This window comes from Dipteris shenzhenensis, chromosome 14, assembly GCF_047967505.1.
Source record: "Dipteris shenzhenensis isolate YYH24624 ecotype China chromosome 14, Dip_SZ_1.0, whole genome shotgun sequence".
NCBI lineage: Eukaryota > Viridiplantae > Streptophyta > Polypodiopsida > Gleicheniales > Dipteridaceae > Dipteris > Dipteris shenzhenensis.
Window position 1 is genome coordinate 47941833 of NC_141609.1, and position 21780 is coordinate 47963612.

At 44.5% G+C, this 21780-nt stretch overlaps 1 protein-coding gene across 1 annotated transcript in view; it reads left to right on the forward strand.

Moving 5' to 3' along the window:
* Positions 1 to 21780, forward strand: part of GLY3 (glyoxalase II 3) — a 158882-nt gene that overhangs the window by 104844 nt on the left and 32258 nt on the right. Inside the window, exons 4-6 of the mRNA XM_087384632.1 lie at positions 578 to 712; positions 877 to 918; positions 15490 to 15549. Coding sequence (XP_087240758.1) covers positions 578 to 712; positions 877 to 918; positions 15490 to 15549 — 237 coding nt within the window. The remainder of the gene's footprint in view (positions 1 to 577; positions 713 to 876; positions 919 to 15489; positions 15550 to 21780) is intronic.

Genomic DNA, 21780 nt, shown 5'->3' on the forward strand with positions numbered 1-21780 from the left:
ATGCAATTCAAAGATAGCTAAAGCTAATTTGAAGCTACCATGTAGGGATATATGAGAAAGCTATCAATGCTTCAAGGTCCACAACAAGGCAGAGAGTAGAGTGCAAAGTAAAACCACAGTGACAAACAAGATCTGAATGATTATGCACCTTCTTGTTGATAAGACTGTAAAAAAGGGTCCACGCTTACATGACCCAGGAGTTTGGGGTGTTTAGGCCTGAGAAGGCTAGAAGGTATGAAGAGGATTATATAGGTCCAACCCCCACTCATTGCACCTTATGTGACATTGCCACTTCTAATCTACTCTAGCTTGTGACATTGCCACTCCTAATCAACTCTAGCTCTCTTGCTTTCTCTCCTTTGTTTGATGTAACTGATTGTTCTGATTGTAATATAGATCTCACTTAAAAATTAGTGTGGGTGTCTTTAATATATAGAAAATGGGACTTTATCTAGCTATCATATTTTTTGAAGGATTGCACACATGTAATGTATGTTGAATGGGAGTGCTTGCACTTATACATTAGGCTTCTATGCAGTCCCTATAAATTATTTATGTATCTGCCATTGGCTCACAGGTCCGACCAACCCCAGGGCACACAGCAGGCTGTGTTACATATGTGACTGGAGAAGGGCCTGGTCAACCCTACCCACGAATGGCATTTACTGGAGATGCTCTGCTTATACGTGGCTGTGGTCGGACTGATTTTCAGGTGAAGTTGATTTGTAGGAAGTCGATGCAAATATACAAGTAATTAGACATAGTCATATAATCATTCTATTCTCTATCACAAGAAATGAGAGGTGGATGGAGAACATACTTCAAATATTGTAGCAACTCGATACTGATTTTATTTAAATGGATTGATGATTTCAGGGAGGGGATGCGCGGCAACTCTATAGATCTGTACATTCCCAGGTAGGAAAATTTATTTGGTCTTCATAACTTGTTTTCTGAAAAAAATTCTCCAAATATTTTTTATCTTACTAGCTAGGATGCATGGACTTTTAGGCAATACCTCTTTGACAATCAGCGAGTATTCTGTGCTAATTCTGTTCCTTATGCTTCCTGATGAAAACGTCCAATGCATTTCTTCCTAAAGCAAAAAGGTAAACACTCAAAACTGCCTGAAATCGGGTGGGAATATGATGCCACTCCACAACCACTTGAGCTGAATAGATGTAACTGTAACACAATCTATACAAAGTTGAGCTTCAACCATATTTTACGAGGGGCATTAAAGTGCTTCCATGCTCTTTGCTGCATAACTTCATCCACCAAGGATCAGCCTGGCCTGCCAAAGGTGTCAGAATTAATGTACAATATCTTTATTCCCTTGTTTTCAGCATCATGTTCAACAGCATAAATAATTTCAAGATGTTTTCCTTACTTTAACGTATCCTGTCTGATCCTTTGACATGTATCAGCATGAATTAGTTTGTGAGCAAGGACCTAAGAATACAGACAAGTCTATTAAATACAATATGGGTTAGAGCTTTGATTATGTGATACATTTGAATATTAGTTGTAGATTTTACACGGAGGTATTTGACATGTATGTAATGCGGGGATGTAATTAATATAAGTCACAATTCCCAGTCATGAAGACCAAGTTTTTGGAAATTTTTGAGTGTATGCCACGGAATGATGATTCATTAGGGAAGAGATAAGTGCTTACTTCAATATTTTGAATATAGCCACTAGATAATACCACTAATATGGCCACTAAGCCACTACAAATGGACTGGTCTATACGTAGGTTGACTTGGGCGACCATATTTTGAGGAAATAATAAGCCATAAAATTATAATTCCATTCCGGAATATAGGGAGCAGTGGAGTTACCTTAGGAGACGATCACTAATCCGTAATGTATGGCCTCAAGACTAGGTACTTCTCAATAGCTTGAAGAGAGGTGCAGATGACCTGGACTTACTCCCCTCCTCCGATATGGGTCTCTAGCGACATTTGGATGCACTGCAAACTTTGCATGAGACATGTGATCTGAAGGTAAGCCTTGGGAAAACCAACGTTATGATCTTCAACACGTCCTGAGCAACCACCCACCGAGAGCAGTCCACTTTCGACGGGCACCAATGGATGCTGTTGTGTCTTACACATCTCTGGGAGGCTCAGATCTTTACAATTAGACCAACCCGAATGAGAAAAGGGTATGATGCACTTGCTAGAATTGAGTGTCAGTGCTGCGAGTCTCATTTTTTTCCAGTGAAAAGACTCCTACCATGGCAAGAGTACAATATGCATACCATGAAAAACAAAATACCCAGAGTGGGTCAAAAACCTACTCATCAAGAAGAGCTAGTAAAGCTCCAGCGTTGAATGCCACCTCAAACCTGTGGTGGACTCCAAGGAAAAAAGAGAGCCTCTGCAATCCCTAGGGAAGATAGTCCTTCCGACAGAGGCCCCCTGAGGAAACTCCTGCATGCTCACCCAAATGGCCATCAGAGTGTGTATAGTGTGTGTCCAAATATGTGTGTCCAAATACTGGTCAAATTAAGAGATGGGTGGCCGTGCTGGAATGCTCGCTAAGATCTCCGAAAACTTGTCCACCAAGGCATGTGCGGTCGGTAAGGAGAAAGGGGAACATCATCCATTAGAGAGCAAGATGTTAACCCTAGCAGCCATGAGTGCCAAGGACATGGCGCAAGTGGCAGAGGTAGCCATGAGCACCAAGGACATGGCCAAGCAGGCTAGTGGAGCGACATGGCTGTGAACCAAGAGGGGAGCAGCAAGGCATACGGGCATGCCTTGAACGGGCAGCATAGAAAGGCAAGAAGATTAAGAAGCAATAGGCACACCCCAGTCACCTGCAAAAGGCATGACGACGATGAAGAACTGGTTGGTACAGATACTAGAGCAAGGGCGAGAGCTAGAGTACTTCCATCACTTATATTCACATAGCACTATGGTATGTACATGATTTCGTGCAGCTACGGCTGTTTGTAAACGGGCTTCAAGTCCCTTCAATTATACAAGCCATATTTCCGCTTACTCTCTCTCGTGACCGTCTAGGGGGAGAGTGATTGTTGTTGCTGATCTGATGATATAGATACCATTGTATGCACATGACATAGTCCTTCTATCTTCCTCAGCAGTAGGCCTACAATGGCACCTAGAAGCCCTAAATTGTTTTGTAGAGAGAGACAGATTCGACAGCCAACCATGGGAAGACCAAGGTTATGATTTTCAACACCTCACGTGCAGTTCTTCACTGACACAACTTCACTTAGCGAGAGGAGCCAATGGAGATTGTATAGTGGTACACTTACCTAGGGGCAGTCTTTGCAAGACCAGTCTCCATGATGACCCATGCAACCAAGGCACAACTTACGCAAGGGCAGGGTGCTCTAGCTCAACTAGAGACACTATGCTTCGAGGCACATTTCCAGGACCCCCCGATGAAGGATGGCTATTCGACACATTGGTGAGACCGTTGGCTATGTATGCAACACCCTTCTTATGGGGGGAATTGATCTATCAGTGATTGAGTGGTGGCGTTTCAAGAGGTTGCGGGTGATGATGGGCTCCAGGATGATTCTGAGCAACCCTTTGTCCCCCACCAGATCATACAATAGAATTGGGTGTGACACTGCCCCATCTCCACAGGGTTTGGGCCTTACCTAGAGGGAGACTACTGAGATTGGCACTAGTCCTCTAAATGCCTAGCTGGGAGGGGAATAAGCATGGGTTGGTACTCACGCATATCCAAATGGTTTCACAACCAGGGCATCCAGATGGACCATCTCAATATAGCTTAGATTCTCCTGACCACTTCATTCCACGGGATGAGATCAACCGTATTACACGGTTGGACCTATTGTGGACCTACTTCAGCTCCACATGTCCTGAGCTTGGAGGGGGGACCAGGAGTTCCCCATCAAGATCTGATTCTACTCTGATCATTTCCTCAGAGTACCAGTGGATGGAGTGATTATCATACCCCAATACTTGGAGGACAGATGAGTCTCACATGCCTTGAGGCTTGCCCCTGGACATAGTAGAGTTGAGGAGGAGGAGGAGATAGATGACATGAGGGCTGAGTGGGTTAGTGGGACGAGACGGCAACATGGAGAGACACAGCTAGAGATGTAGAGATGGGCTAGGGCATGCACGATGGAGGTCCAGCCCATCACAACGATATTCGGGCCTAACTAGAGGGGTCACTATTGACATGCCCACCGGATACAGAGGTCATGAAGATCATGCACCCCACCGTCGAGAGAGACGACTCGGCAGACACAGATATGAGATATATTTGCAGCTCATAGGAGAGCCACCTTGGCACCGGGCTATGTATTTTGATCTTGAGTTTGAGTACTAGTTTTCTTTTTGTCGCATTTGCTTAGTACTCTGCAAAAGGGGCCCTCTTCTTCAGCCCTCAGTGGCTTGTATGGGTTACTTTTGGTGATTGTACTTTGTCTCATAGGCCCATGAGGCCTCTAGAAGACACCTCTCTCTCTCTCTCTCTCTCTCTCTCTCTCTCTCTCTCTCTCTCTCTCGTGGTGGGGAGTCGACCTTTCAGACACAGAGTGGGCTCGAGTCGAGCGCCTACAGATACTGATGTTTGCTTGGATGATCCGCAGCAAACCATCGGTACCACACCAGATCATTCTAGCAGAGTTCGACGCCTCACCCCTACAGCTTGTTGCGGCTTTTCAGGCTATCACCTATCTCGACAGAGTCAGGGATTTCAGCTCCTCCGCCGACGCCTACCTTGGCTAGCCCTATCCTCCTCTATGGCCTTATCCGTTGATGGGGACCAGCGATGCTGGTATAGTCGTCTTTCCCGTTGGTTCACCCGACTGGGCCTCGACTTAGACCGGTTGCCTCCTTTTCAGTACAGCCTCGACGCTCCACCATCTCCCCTCTCCCCCACTGACCAGGAGGTCAACCGGCTCATTCGAGCGGATTTGCTCCAGCTCCACACCTGGCGGACATGGTTTCTTCACTCCGAGCTTCCTGTGAAGCTCGACTTCTACCGCCGACACTGCCTCCAGATCTCACAGGAGGGCTTCATCACACCTCCGGGTTACACACAGCTTCATCTACCACATGCGCTCCGGATCTCCCTCAGTCAATTTGGGGTCTCGTCACACCGATTACGGATCGAGAGCGGACGCGCAGAGGGTATCCCACGAGAGGGCCGCCTTTGCCCACTTTGCGACTTGCAGGAGATCAAGTCGGAGGAGCACTTTGCTTTCAGATGTCCTATCTATTATGCCATTTGAGGCCGGTACCACTGCCTCTTCCGTGACGGATTCGGCCCCCTCCCACACATGCTGCAGTTCCCGGATCAGCGATGCCTAGCCGCTTTCTTACATGAGATGACTCGCCACCAAGATACCTCTCTCCGAGCACGACGACACGAGCAGCACACACAGTGTGAGGACACCCAACGGCCTATCACTGATTTCTTCCAGTCACAGGATACCTCTCCTCAGTCTAGCCGACGACGCAGACGTGAGCGAGAGCCAGAGCCACGATAGCTGCGCCAGCGGACAGACTCACACATCCAGGTCCATGACATCTCGTCTCTGCTCTCTGCCCGCCCCACCGGGGTTACCGTTGCTCTCATCCACAGGGTCACCCGCCACCCCCGACGACCGAGCTCAACTAGGTCGCGTGACGTCGGAGGCCAATCATCTATCGCAGGGTTTTTCCCGGCCTCCCATTTGACGGCCCCTCTATGATTGGTCTCTGACGATCACCACCTGCACATATATACTATATCTCCCCCCTCTGCCCCATTTTTGGTGCCCCCCCCTTCTTTTTTGTATCATCTGGAGGTAGACACATATTTTTGTATCAGGACTAGACACACCGTCCTTCATAACCTCTTTTTTGTAGAAACGGTTGGCTGGCCTGTTTTGAGACCGCCACCGTTATGCTCATTGTATCAGTTATCTTTAGTCTCATAGACCTTCACGGTCTCCCGAAGACTTCAATAAACTTTCTTTCTTTCTTTCTTTCTCTCTCTCATGTAACAAAGGCCAATGTACTTAGTTAATTTTTTGTCTAACCAGCCTTTAATTGGCTTTGTAAATAGTAGTAATTTTAGTTGGATGGTCTGCTGCTGTCATGTGGCATCTTAGGACAGCCATCCCATAAGCAAAGTGGTAATTGTTGTCCAGGCCACTACCTATAAAAGGGTCTTGCTGTACCTTGTATTCATAATTTAAAATGGCATTTAATAACAGCCATTACAGCAGAGCCTTATTTGCTCTATGCTGAATTAGGAATCTCCCTCCTAGACTGTTGTTTGCCATCCCTTCACAAGCATCCATTGCAGCCCATCACAAGCCTATGGATGCCTTCATGGTTTCCAGGTATTCTCTTGTTGATTGTGCACTTCGATTCTCGTGATTTTTGCTGTTCTGTCCATTACTTCTTAGCTGCTATCTCTCAAGCTAGTCTAGTTAGTGGATTTGAGGCCTAGGGATCCCTAGGGTATGATCTCTGATGTGGTCATCACAATTAGGGGAGTTGGCTACACAGCGAGCCTCATCATCAATCACCATGGAGGAGAACACCTATCCCTTAGTATTGGGTAGACCATGGCTCAAAAGCGCCAAAGTGCTCCACGATGTGGGATCGAAAGTCATGACAATCAAAACCGGGGATACTTAAGTCAAGGTTTCAACCAACCCGAGCAAGGTCTGGAGGTGCTACAGACCAGAGGACCTAGAGGTAGAGGATCAACTTCCACAACAAGACTCATGAAGATGAACATCTTGCTGGTGGGCGAGAGAGAAGTTTTCCAAGCTGCAGTTGAGATCGAACAAAAGCAGTTCGAGAAACAGCTGGCTGAGTTCCAAGGAAATCCCCTAGTTGGTCAATGGGAATAAGGTTAAACCTTACTAGGCAACCGCCCTTCAAATTTCCCAAATATGGTATTTTCATGGAAAAGAGCACTCACATGTGCGATGGAGGAAAAACAAGGAGGACACCTAGCAACATCATGTTGAATTCATGCAACTAATCAAGGGAGGGCCATTATAGAAAGTGCCCAAAGTGATGACGCTGAGTGTATGCATGCAAACACTTTCTCATTGCTTATTTCTTTATGATACTCAGCTACTCAAGTTACCTTCATTTGCAACCACAATCCCTTATTAGCCGCATAAAGATTCATCATAGCCTCCATCTCAAACATCTCCAAAGCCTCATTGTCACCATCAACACGATGGAAGCAAAGGAAATCTTGAGCACCTACAATTAAAGGGAGCATAGCCCCATCATTGAAGGAAGGAAACTAATGGTGCACCGGCAAAGGGAAGGCAGTTGATTGACCAAGTGTTCTAGTTGCCATACACATCGACTTCCCTTCTGGTCCCGTTTGCCCAGATTGTGATTGGTATTTAGGGGAAGGAAGCTACAATGTCTCCCAAGGATATCTCATCAACAAGACTCGAGACAAGATGAGACGACCTTTTATCAAGCTCCCGTCCAAGTACATTGGAGTAAAGAAAAGAACAAGCGACATACCAAGGGCGTTCGGCACAGGCCATTGTTGCGTACTTGCACGTGAGCTGATGCAGAGAATCGTGGTCTGCTGGCTCAGATCATATGGAAGGGCTCTGTTTTTTTTTTTTGAGGAAGCTACGTGGCTGTGCGGGTGACGCCATAAATGTGAGCTTATCTCTTTGTGAGAAATGAAGGCAGCAGGGCTATTGCTCTAGGCCCACTGCAAGCTTGGAGCACATTTATGTGTGCTCAGATTCAAACTTTCCACTGGCCTAGGCCACCAAGCATTTCCACAGTCAATAAGCAAGCAGTCCACGACGAGAAAGGCAAAGGGCACGCATCTGCTTCAAGCATGCAAGCGACTGACACGGATGGAAGCACATAAAAGCCAGGATCGGCGAGGCAACATAATTCGACAGGCCCAAGGAAGAATCCAAAGGAAAGGAGCACGGAAACATTCGACGAGCGAGTTGACTTGATAACTAGATGTTCATCACCTCGGGGGATTATAAGGAACGTGAAGAATGGCGAAACAATGGTAGAATGAGGGCCAAACATCACTCTCTGAGAATTGAAAGCGACCCCAATGACGAAGTTTCCCTCTTTGCGAATTTCCTCTCCTCTTCAATGGACCAATCAGCTCCTCCGATGGATACATATTACAAACCACTCTCCCCCACCAAGACACAACGTGAGCCAACAGGCTCGGCCCAACCAAAAGAGGAAGTAAAATGCATGCTTTAAATAGATATTGATCCATTCTCGTGCTAGTCGAGGCTCTGGAATGCAGCTAACAGCCCATGGACGAGGCCCAAGAACAATAATCCATGGATGAGGTAGAAGAATCAGATGACATTAACACCTTGTCTACTTCACATCAAGGAGCCTAAGCCATACCCAAATGCAAAAGGCATGGAACATACTTATCCAAGAAAAGGCAAAGTGTCTTAAGGCCCTCTAGTACATTGCGGAACATTGGGTGTCACTCTAAGTGTTCATTCATGTTGAAACTGTGGTAGGAAGAGGAGCAAGCTAACTCTAGGAACGGAAAGGAAAGATGGCAAACATAATGAAATGGAAATGGAAAGGAAATGAAAGCAATGAACAAGACTCACATGTAGCCCAAGATAGCTTGATTAGATTGATTGATGTGACATAGAAGGTACAACAGTCATATAGAGTGGACACACACACTCAAGTACCATATGTATATACGATAACTCCCTATATGCCACATGGCAATCTCTCACACACAGACTCATAAAACTAGTTTCTGGAACACACTCTTTGACTATGATTTCTCCAACATCCCCCCTCAGAGCAAAGAGTGCAAGGAGTAAACCAATCCCCCCTCCACCGCAATACTGCAAAGAGCAAGTCCAACTATCCAACACATCCCGTGTGATAGTGACTCCTCAGTTAGCTGCGACCGGCAGTGAGGACCATCACTCGTCACCCCCCCTTACTATGAACTAGGTAGGAGTCTCGTATAGCCATAAGAGTAAACACCCAATACAATCACTTTTTGGGAGACTACCTAGGGAAGAGTACCCATATTGACTCAATGACACTTTATTACATTCATTTTGGGGGACAACCCTAACAAAGGACCCATTCAAACAAAGTAAATAAAGGAATAAATCTCTCGAAATGAGAGATATCCTCCGCACAGCTGCTGCATACAGGTTGTATGCACATCTTGAATCCGAGTGTCGATGAAGATTCCGTGCATGAATGCCTTCGAAGACTATGTCGGTGAAGGCCATAGGAGCAGCTGCGTGAGGTAATCACAGCATGACACTCAAAATGTGGAGCTGAGAGTTACTAATAACAGGTAGAAGTCTTTAGGTTAAGAAAATTTGTTGACTTTAGCAAAACCCCCTAAGTAATTGTAGAAAACAGAGAGAAATTTGCACACATTTCAGGAATGCCCCAAATTTTACATGCTGGGGACTTCAATTGTGATAAGGAGCTGTGAAATCAGAAAAGATCCAATGTTGGAGCAGCTAATCCATGAGATTTTGTCAATTATGAGAGGAGAATACCATAGAGCAGATTTAGCAATACAATGACTTCCAAAAATACAGATGAGATGGATTCTTCAGCTCGTTTTCAATAGAGTCAATTGACAGAGTCAAATGATGGACGTGCAACCTCCCCTGTTGGAAGCGTCACATACGGTCGATGCAAAAGTTCTGGAATAAAGTCGAAATAGGATCCTTCGGGCAGCAAGATCAAGCTCAAGAATTTTGTTGCAGAGGTATAGCTGGCAGGACCGGGCCTTCTCGGATCTTTCACAGAGGTGTGCAGTGAGATGGTTGTGGAATGAGCCCCATAGAATCTCCAAGATGGTCAATTACAATCTCTACTTCGCATGTGGGAAATGAAACCGACTACTAGAAAATGAAGCTTCCTGTTCGCAGTTGTGGTAGTCAGATAGAACCATTGCCAAACTGTTGGAAGGCCTTAGCACGTCATTTCAGCAAACGAGCCCAGAATAGCGGCTTAAGTGGAGAGCCTCTTCAGAGAAAAGGTCGACTCAAGAAATAGAGACTTCACAGATACATTTTTCCCGAAAGCCTTAAGAAGAAACATACGTTGACCGGTAAGATGAGAACAACTTGGCCACGAGCTGCCTTTGTAGAATCCAGGAACTCCGTCGGCAGAGTATAAGATACTATAGTAGGGCTGTAAAAACTCTTCCAAAAAGAATCGCGATGGCAGCAGCGACGAATAGCAGCCATGCAAGCAACAGGTCGTAGCATAGAGATTACGATGGAATGCTAAGATGAACGTCTGATCGTAGATAGCCAAGAGCTAGAAGATGTGTGCAGGGTTTGCTCCTCAACTGTAGACAGATTTAGTGTCCTCCTTCATGATGATGAAACTACAGACTATCAAGGCGAATGAACCAGCTCTGATACCACATGTTGGAACTGTGGTAGGGAGAGGAGCAAGCTAACTCTAGGAATGGAAAGGAAAGATGGCAAACATAATGAAAGGGAAATGGAAAGGAAATGAAAGCAATGGAAAGATGGCAAACATAATGAAATGGAAATGGAAAGGAAATGAAAGCAATGAACAAGTACTCACATGTAGATCAAGATAGCTTGACTAGATTGATTGATGTGGCAAGTAAAGGTACAACACTCATATAGAGTGGACACACACACACTCAAGTACCATATGTATATGGGATAACTGCCAATATACCACATGGCACTCTCTCACACAAAGAGTCATAAAACTAGTTTCTAGTACATAGTGGAACACACTCTTTGACTATGATTTCTCCAACAATTCACAATGAAACAAAAGCCAAGCTATGGGAAGGACGATTCCAAGCACAAAATACCGAGCTCAAATTTAAGCTCCAGGGTAGGATCACAGAACTCACGGGAGAACTCCACAAGCTCGACGGCATATGTTGAACTACCCGCCCACCAAGAGACTGAGCAGAAGAATGCTGAGGAAGCACATTGCCTCAAACTGTGATGCGAAGTCCCAGCATAAGAAGATCAGGCTGTTGTAGTCCGACTTAGTCTCAAGCACTGGGCAAGCAGAGATAGAGACGTTGAAAGCTAAGTGTGATGCCCTCATGGAGGAGCTTGCACAATATCAATCACAAGGGGGGCACACTTGCCCAAATCCAATATTTGAGCCTCCATAGTATAGAAGTTTCTTCATTTGGTATCAGAGCTGATCGGATCCTTGCCTTTGTTCATCTTCTCTTAGTTGTTGCTTCTCTTCTTGCGTAGTCTAGCGCTCCCTTGTAGGTGACTAGTGCTTCCTTGTAGGAGTTGCTTATAAATTTCCCTCACCTTCTATGCACTTTGTATTGCCAGTCTCATAGATGCGCCTTTCCTCAGGTTGCTAGGTTGGACAATGCAAGGAGTCATTGTTGCATATGCCACTATTATAAATCTATCCAATGCTCCTTCTATTCTTGGCTATCGCACAGATGAGCAGTGGTCAATCCGTGTTGCATGCTTCATAGATAGACAGGAGATCTGTCCCTCGTATCAGTCACAACGATAGAGCTTTGAGCGCACACACATCGTGTATCTACGCGGCACCAGTAGAAATCCGAAGCCTCAATTTCGTCATTCACGATATCTTGGAGCCTCCTGGTGTTGTGATACCTTCTGCAATGATTGGCCGTGATGATGATTGGCGACGATGACCTGTGTTTTTGGGTTTCTTTTCACAAGGTTCTCTTACCTTCTAGTTTTATGACACGTTGCAGCTTTTTTTTTCCTTTTGTGCGTCTTGAAACCTGAAAATTTGTTAGTAAGCACTACAATGCCTTCGACGTGTGAGTTTGCCAATCGTGCGAAGTTACTTGCCAAGCGAAAAATCAAGAAGGTGAAAAACGAAGAACCCGGAACTACTATCATGCGAAGAAGCACGACGGTTTCTCGGAATTCTTATGCAATAACATGCACTTATACGGCTCTGATGATTTCTTTGTAAAGGAGAGAGACACGGCCGAGCAATAATTTTAAGCTCGGTAAGACCTCTCCAATGGCATCACATCACACTATGGACAAGTTTACGAGTCTCGGTTTTCATACTTGGCAATCGAAAGTGATATACTTGCTAATGCAGAAAAATGTAGAGGGACTTATCAAGGGTCGTGACACATAGGACTCCCTTGGTGATGAATGGGAGGCTAAATTGCTGCATTATTATTATTAGGAGATGAGTATACCCATCACATTGATGGTATTGCAATTGCAAAAGACACATGGGAAGAATTATACAAGGTATTTGGGACAGATGCACATCACTCTAATGTCAAGCTACTAATGACTTTATAGCCTACGTACAACTCCACCAATGAAGACCTATCCAACCATCTCAATAAATATAAAAGCAGACGGCAACATCTAGCTATCCTTAAACGAACACTCGATGCTGAGGAAGCCAAGGCTATTCTACTTGCAAGTTGTGATGTTGAAGGCTATAGTACCTTGGTAGAAACACTACTAAACCTGGATAATCTCAATTTACATGATATTGAGGCATCTCTCCTAGAGAGAGAAGGGAAAGTAAAGAGTAAGAAAGAATCTGTTGTGTCAACAAGGGACACTGTCTTCTTCAGCAACAACAAGATGAATCATCCACAAAGTACTACAAGAATGAAATGCACTATTGGCAGACTCACTAATCATGAGGCAAAAGATTGCCGCAACAAGGGTAAACCAAGATGCAGTATTTGCCACAAATTTGGTCATGAATCACGAAACTGCTACAACAACAATCAAGCAAACATGGTATTCAAACCAATTCTCATAGGGGTCAAACAGGGAATGCCCAAGCTCATCTAGCATCAAGTTCAGCTGGTTTGGACCACAATTCTCCCTTACCCAAGCATATGGCGAGGTTGCAACACAACCTCACTCATTCACCCCGTAGAAGTGTTTATAGGGCTAGAAGTGATGGAGTCCGAGTCCCTCCCCAAACCATTGGATGTCTTCCTGATTGCAATCTTGCCACTTGGCACCCCACTCCATGCAGTCCCATGGGAAGGAAAGCATGCACATCAAGGTACCACACCTTGGAGGCTGAAATGGAGATACCAGGTCCCAAACACGGCTACTAGGCTACCTATCCATGTCATTCACTCGACTATCTTCCGGCCGAGGTAAGCCTCTACGATAAAATAAACCACGAATATGACATGCAACAAAGGAGAAGGCGAAGCAAGAAAGGACACATTATTAAGCAACATTGCAGATCGCAACCCACGAAAACATTGTTCACCTATTTCACTAATCTTTTTCGACTGATCAGAAGCTCCTCGCTAACACCTGTTATGTGGAAACAATGGGTGCGCCAACACAATCCTATAAAAGGCATGATGCTTATGAAGAATGGGATGGTGCAAACACTAGAGCAAGGGCGAGAGCTGGTTGTCAAGATTTTTATTAAAAAAAGAAAATTCTTTAAAAAAAAAGAAAATTCTTCTATTATTAAAAAAACCTGTAGAGCAAGCTTGAAGTGGAATGGATGGCATGAACACAAAGACCACAAAAAACAGGTGAACAAAAAACCTTAATACAAATGGAAAGAAACCAAGGTAGAGGCTGAAAGTGCCACCTGGATTCTGCTATAGACTTCGAGAAGAAACTCTACCTCCCATTCGAGTCTAAAGCGACTCTCGTGCATGAAAGCCATACTTTGCTCTTTGATCAATCAATGTGTGTTGATGAGTCCTTGCTACAACAAGGCGCTCTTGAATCCAAGCATTTGTAAGCTGTTTCTGCTCTTCCCTCTATAGGGCTGCCAACTGCTGGCAAAGGCCAACTCCTGTCCTCATGCCTCTTAGTACTTGTGATCGAATGATCAAAGTTACTAATACCATAAAAGGCTGTTGTCACATGTGAAGGGGATGGCACTCAACCTTGCATATAAGATACCCAAATCTGTAAAATGGCCTGTGTAAGGTCCTCCTTTGCATAGAAGACATCTGGAATCCTGATATTGGCAGAGTGACCTCTCAAAAATCAACAAAACCACTGTAAAGTAGAAACCATGGCGAAATGCATACGGATCTATCTCCATCCAAAGCCCAATCGTCAACATAAAATCCGTCAATGCATACATGGATGGGCATATCAAGTCTCCTATTTGACCACGAGAATAGGAGTGACTGTGATTGAGTGTGAAAGGCATTATCCAACCAAACATCTTTGCCACTTGAACTGAAACAAGAAGGCATCCTAGGTTGCTCTCTTCAAAGAATGAATGACGACTCCTCCACAACCCTTCTTGTCTGATGGCAAGTCCACCATGTTGAGGTCACCTCTTATAACCCATGAACTTGCAATGGGGACCCAAGAGAGAAGTTCTTTCTATAGAAGGACATGGTCCCCTCAATTGTTGGGGGGCATAGAGGTTGAGAAGACCAACTTTAAGTCCCCCAATCAAAAGAATGGCCCACTGTGCTCGGGAGGTAGTAATGATACCATGTCCAACCACTAGGGGAAGTGCCCATACTTGTGAAGAATCAACATCTTGTGCAGACAACTCCTTAAAAACTACTAATTCATTATGATAGGAGACTCAAATTGGTCAATCCTAGGTTTCTAAGAGTGCATTAGCAAAAAATTCTATTTGCAGTCTTTTCAATTGGATCTGGAAAGGGAGGGACTAAACAAATGTCATATGTCAGTCACTTTATTTAGAAAATATTAATGAATTTGATGGCTAGCCTTCACAATGAAATTTTGTCGAATAATGTTCTCAAATCTTAATCTACTTCCTCCTATCAATGAGGATTGTAGTTGGAACATACAGGGCCTTGGTGGTGTGCCACATCGCCGCCATAGGCAGCTGATCCATACTCAGCTCCATACGAGTGGTACAGGGGGTTCCATTGACGTTCTTTCTATTCAGGAACACAAGCTGGATGCGAGAGATTGTGCAAATTCACGTAAATTGCCTTCCGGTAATACTTTTGGTCACCTGCTTTGGGCACTAGGGGTGGAACTTGCATCTCAGAGGTATAATTACCACTTTTACATATCTTGAGAGACTTTTCTTACGTTCTTACATGAAGGAGGATACTAGCGCCTATATATCACACCATTTTTACACTTGTCCAACAATCTATTATTGAAGCTATCATCAAAACCTTATATTTTCAGACACTTCCTTTTGGAACAAAGAACATACAACTTGGTAGAATGGATAGGGTTTCACATAATCTCTCAGTCTAGTGATGGTTCCAATGTTATGGTACATATTGTCTGAAAAGGTTGCACTTTCTGTTTCAGCATGTTCAAATCTGTGTAAGCAATGCTGTTGACTTTGGTAACGCAGTAATCATATGGTGTGATGGGTTATTTTCATATATGTATTAGTAACTGGTTTCTGATTGGTTAATCTTATTTTCATATATGTATTAGTAGCTGGTTTCTGATTGGAGAATCATTTCCTGTAAGTGCTCCATGTTTTGTCGGTGCTCACAACTGAAGCTATGTAAAATTGTGCTTTTCAGATTCTATCACTTCCTAAAGAAACTCTTTTATATCCTGCTCATGATTACAAAGGCCAAACGGTAAGTGTCAAATCTCTATTTGACTCTGGATTTCTTGATCCTACATAACTCTTAAATTCAATGGGTTACTTTGTCCAGCAGTAAAAGAATAGTGGGGAAGGTGAGGTTGAAAATACATTTGAAAACAATGTCTTTATTCTTTTGTTTCAGAAATCTTTCCACATTTAACAAAAGTATGTACTTATCAGCTTTCATTGGAATGCAGTCTAACTCTTTTTATTTCTTGAGCTGGATTAAATGATTTTCTTTTTTCAACTGCATTCTGGTTCATTGTGGGATCAGCAGGCTTTTGTCAAAATTGTAGGGTTTACCCTTGTTTGTTCTATCAGTAGTCGATCTGTTGATCGTTAATCTTGGGTGTATCTTCTTGTGACAATCTCACCAAATGTTGTAAAGGGGTCTTTGTAAGAAAAGGTTTTGGTTTGTCTTGCTCTCTCAATACTTTGTGCTGATTTCTGAGCCTCTTCTAATTCATGACCAAATAGAGGTTGAAAGTCACATTTTGAGAGAGAGAGAGAGAGAGTATGTAAACACATACCCGCACAATACACATACATACATACATGTGTGTGTGTGAGAGGGTGTGTGTGCGTGAGCAGAGGTGAGTGTGAGCAAGCTGAGCGCCCCGCCAAGATCTTCTTGCAGGCCCCCTTCCGTCTGTACGCTCGTACGGTGGCCGTATGGTTTCCGGACGACCGTACCAGTGCCTACGGTAAACTCGCCATCCCTGCGCAGATCTGAGCGCAGGTCCACACGCTTTCTCCGACCTCTGCTTCTTTCTGTGTGCACGTACGTCTTCGTCAGTCCTTCCGTACAATTGCAGTTTTCAGCGCCCTGTCAGCCTCTTCGTACAGCCCAGTCTCTTCCGTACAATTTCTGCTGGATCTTTCCGTACAATCTAATTTCGTCCGTACAAACCTTTCTGTACAGCCCCGTTGGTGTTCGCCCTGCTCTTGCTCGCCTGCTTTAGCTGCTGCCAGCCGCTCCTTCTTGCCATCTGCTTTTCTCCCCGTTGCTGTGTATCACCCGTCCATAACTGTGCATAAACCCTGCTGCCCTTTTTCGCTTCATCCATTCTGCCCTGCTCACCTTCATGGAGGACCATATTAAAAGCTATTCTCGGAAGGACTTGTCCCGGGACCCTAAAAGACAGCAAGTCGAATTCTCTACCTGAGCCTCTGAAGATGCTCACTATGTTTTCGACATGCTCAAGGATGAATTTCACCACAGCCGGAAGGAGTGGGCCAAACCTGCCCCGGCCCTTAAGTATAAGCTGAAGCTGCCCTCATTGGTTACTCCTCTCCGGAAGTTCTCTCAGCAAGCAGTTATCATTTTCTTCCTTGGGAAGTACCTTCTGCAAATGATGTGGCTCAGTGGGTTCAGGCTTTGTTGGGAGATTGCTTTGTTGAAGGAGTATACTTTGCTTCTCGAGGTTTTTATGAAGTGCACTTTTTGGATGCCTCATATCGTCAGCAGATATTGGAGATGTCTCCTCTATTCTATGGCAGAAAAATGGTGCATGTCATGCCATGGTCGCCAAATAAGGATTATCACGGTCTCATTCGACATTACTGCCCTGTATCGGTTGAGGTAGTGGATTTTCCGGATTATATGAGGGCTGAGCTACCAAGTCTGGCAGCTACTTTGGGGCAAGTTGTATGCCCACCCCGACCTTTGGGTAATCGAAATCGGTTTTGTGTTCTTTGGGATACAGATCACCCAACCCCTCCTTCCATTGCGGTAGAGGTGGAAGATGTTCCCTTGGGCGAAAAATATTTTGACTTGAAATGGGGAGTATTTGCAGGTGCTTGTTTTACTTGTCATAAATTTGGCCATCTAGCTTCACAGTGTCTTGCAATACTGCATCAGCTCCCACCTACAGCTATTGCTCCAGAAAATACTACCCCTCCAACTTATGGTCCAGGGCCTAAGGCAACGCCTAGCAAGTTGGGTGATGTGGCATCTAAATCTGTTCTTCCCAAAGAAAGTGTGGTCCAGGTTTCAGCCAAGCAAATGGATAAGGGAAAGGGCACAATTTCAGAATCTAATGTCTCTCCTCAGGGTGCCTGGCAGCAACCCAAAAAGGTATTTGCGCTTAAGCCACGACCGTTACAATCTCGGCATTGGGATGCCTCTACTTCCACCCCTGGTCAAGCCTCTACCCCTGCTGATAGCGTGACTTCTCGATTGTGGTTTGATGTGCTCAAGAAGGGCATTCCTGTATGTGACAATGATGCGGATGATAGAGCTATTGATCCAAGAGGCCAGGTGGACGTCGATGTCATGGCTAAGGCCTGACAGCTTATACCTTTATTATGTTTCTTGGCTCGACTGTACACATCTTCTATGTCTGCTTCAATTACTTGCATTACATACAATGTTCAAGGTCTTTGCAATGTCAATAAGTGGAGACTTTTTTGGCACTATGTACATAGAATGCACCCCGATGTAATTTCCTTACAGGAACACAACCAACACTTCTTGGCTGGCCAGCAAGGCCACTTTGCTGGTTATGACATCTTTTATGCTGGTACAATGCACTTTTCCGGGGTATGCATGCTGGTGAAACATGATATGCAGCCCACGGTTGCTCACAACGACCCCCAGGGTCGATGGATGGTAATCAGATGCATCTGGCATGCCGATCTTTATGAAATAGCATCGGTTTATGCCTCTCAAACTTCTGCGACAAGAGCTCGAATGTGGGACTCCCTCAAGCAATATCCATGGCTGTCTAATGCTTTTTTGTGTGGAGACTTTAATAACTCGCCTACCATGCAAGACAACACCACTCGTCGTTCTCACATGATCCCCATTGAGCTTCGACATTGGGAGGATATGCTTTCTTTCTTGCATGGAGAAGATTTATGGCTCTCAACAAGGGATAGAGATATGGGTTATACATACCATCACAATGCTTTTACTCATTACTGGGCTCGACTTGACAGATGGTATTTGTTGCATGCTCAGCAGTATGCTAGTTTCACGTGTGCATTATGGGTTGATCATTCCCTCTTGCTATCTGATCACTTTCCAGTATGCTTGACATTATCTATAGCACATTTGACAGATGATATGTCTTCAGTTTCACATGTTGGCAAGAAAGAGTACTATGATTGCTGATTTCTTTCAGCAAAAACAGCCATGGGCTATTATGCTAGCAGCTATGTGTGGAAACATGAAGTCTCATGCATATGGGCATTGGATTACAGATCACTGGGAAGCAATCATGACCACATTTCAGGGGAAAATTCCTGGCTGTCCTGTTTCTACTGCTTTTATTCATGACTGGAAGAGAATTCTCTCTTATGCTAAATGGTCAGGTGCTTCCTCCTCTCTTCGTTTGGAAAGCATCCATTGGAGCAAGGTGTTTGAGTCGCCTCTTGCTTTACAGGCACCAATTAAAGCATATAATCTTATGAAATTGGGCATAAGATTTGTCGGAGATGTGGTGGATCAACATGGTTATGTGCTTTCATTTCCACAAGCTTGCAGGACATTCCCCTTGGGTCTGCATCATAGGCCCATTTGGAGAATACTTACAACTATATTGCAGCCATTTGTTCGTGTTCCTCCGTTGTTTGTACAGGACAGATTACTGGACTGGAATATGATTTCCTTGTCTCCTGCTACCTGTTCACTTTCAATGCATAATTTGACATCCTCGATGGTCTACAGATTTCTTCTTCCACCGCCATGGATTGATAAGCATTTCAACACTCTTTGGAATTTGGATAGGCCTTTATCTTGGTGGCAATCAAAACTCAGGAAAATTTGGAAAGCTAAATTGCCATTCAAACAGAGGCTTTTCCTTTGGAGATGTATAGTGGGAGCTTTTTCCATTGGGGTGAAATTGGAAGCACATCGTATTGCTTCCTCTTCCTGCCCCCGTTGCTCTCATCACTGTGAGACAATTCCCCATTTGTTATGGTCTTGCCCGCACTCTCGAATATTGATCACTCATGTCTCTCATTTGCTACGGCTCCAGTTTTCCTCTATCAGATTTGGGAAACTCTTCTGGATGTTTGGATGCTTCTCATCTCAGATATCTCCATTCCTCCTTTTCTTTCACTGGGCTCGCTTTTGGGTACTATGGACTATTTGGACACAGAGATTGCATTTTAGGATGGGACAACAGTTTCCTCAAGCATATGCTTTCTTCAGAATGTCCCTCAAGCAATCTTTTTATGATAGTTATGTTACGAGGGACTTGGATGCTACTAGCCTTGAAGTGTTTTCTCATTGTTTTTGAGTTCTTTCATTAGGCTCTCCTTTGGAGTCTAATGTCATGTACATTGATTTCATGTTAATTTTATAGTTACTGGTTTCACAAAAAAAAAAGTGTGTGTGCGCGCATGCGCGTGCACACATAGGGAGGGGGAGGGGAGGGTCTATTCACACACACACACACACACAGTGTCCGTGACTCAATCCAGGATCAGACCTAGCACTTGGAAATGAAACTTGCTCCCATCGGCTCCCTGAGAACTGAACCCCTGGGCCCCCTTTATAGACTTGGGCCCCAAGCGCCAAAAATAGCGAAGACCTCAAACTGGTTCGTACCCTTGCCACTCAACCCGAGAATCAAGCCTGCCTAGCTCTAGGCCTCCCCAGGCTACCTGAGCTAGTCTTGTGTACCCAGTACACGTCAGATACCAATCCGTGCACATGACATACTTCCCCTCCTCTAAGAACTCACTCCTGAGGTCGCTAAAAAACCCGAAAATGTTCTTTGGAGGTTTTGTAATGTCTCCCATGTTGCATCCTCCTCAACACGATCCTTCCACTTGATCTTGTATTCCGTGATAGATCGATTGCGAATCTGTCTGTCACGAAATTCAAGAATACACTCAGGTTCGTGTGGAATAAAAGTCAAATCTCTAACTTCTATTATTTCGTGAGGAGAAACAAGTTGATCATCCGCACCCAAGACTTCTTTCAGTCGACTGACATGAAAAACTGGATGTACTTTAACATCAGGAGGCAATTCTAGTCGATATGCAACTGGTCCAATTCTTTTAATGACCTTGAACGGACCACAGTATCTGGGGGATAATTTCGGAACCAAACCAGTACTTAGGCTCTTGGATTCCTTGGGAATTCGCAAATATACCGTCGTTCCTTCAGAGAACTCTCTAGGTGAACGATGTCTATTAGCATAAAATCTGTTCCGATCCTGGGCACTTCTAATAGACTCCTTGGCAAACTGCAACATTTCCTGCATGTCTTGCAAGAAGTTCTTAGCAGCATCATTTTGAACCCCTTTTAACCCAACCATAACTGGTGACTTAGGTTGAAACCCGTACATAAGCATAAAAGGACTGTAACCAGTACTAGAATGCTTTGCACTGTTGTAAGCAAATTCTATCATAGGTAGATAATCTTCCCATGAAGACTGTCTCTTAGATACATATGCCCGAAGCATGTCTTCAACCAACTGGTTAACCTTCTCTATACTGCCATCGGATTGTGCATGATCCGAGGAACTCATACTTAGAGTAGTTTCTAACTTCTCAAAAACAAGTGTTCAGAAGTTACTTGTAAACTTTGAGTCCCTGTCACTGACTATGTCAGATGGCAAACCATACAGCTTAAACAAGTGGTCCACAAACTCGTGAGCCAACTGAACAGCTGAAATAGTTGTTCTAGTAGGTAAGAACCTAGCCATTTTTGTCAAATGGTCGACTATGACCCAAATGGAGTCATGACCCTTGCGCGTTCGAGGCAAACCAGTAATAAAATCCATGGAAATACTTTCCCATTTATTGCCTGGAATCTGTAATGGCTGTAATAAACCCGCGCTTCTAAGGCGTTCTGCCTTAGTAACCAGACAAATCCGGCAACCTACTACATAGTTCTCAATAAATGCACGCATCTTAGGCCAATAAAAGGTATGCTTCACAAGAGACAGAGTCCTATGTATACCCAGATGTCCAGCACTAGGAGCATCATGACACTCCCAGAGAATCTTGGATCTAAGGTCCAGAACATCTGGCACACAAATCTTTCCATTTGGGAACAGCAAGCCGTTCCTAATCATCCACTGACCTCCCGCCGCCTGTACCGTAAGGTGGCACAATCCCTGAGTCCTGGTCAACCATGGAGCTCCCATCCTGGACTCTCTGCCAATAAGAACTGAAATGACTATCAGTTGCGTATAGCCCTCTCAAGGATTGAAATAGGTCTGAGGATATATCTGTAAATGACATAGCATTTACAAACTTAACTCGA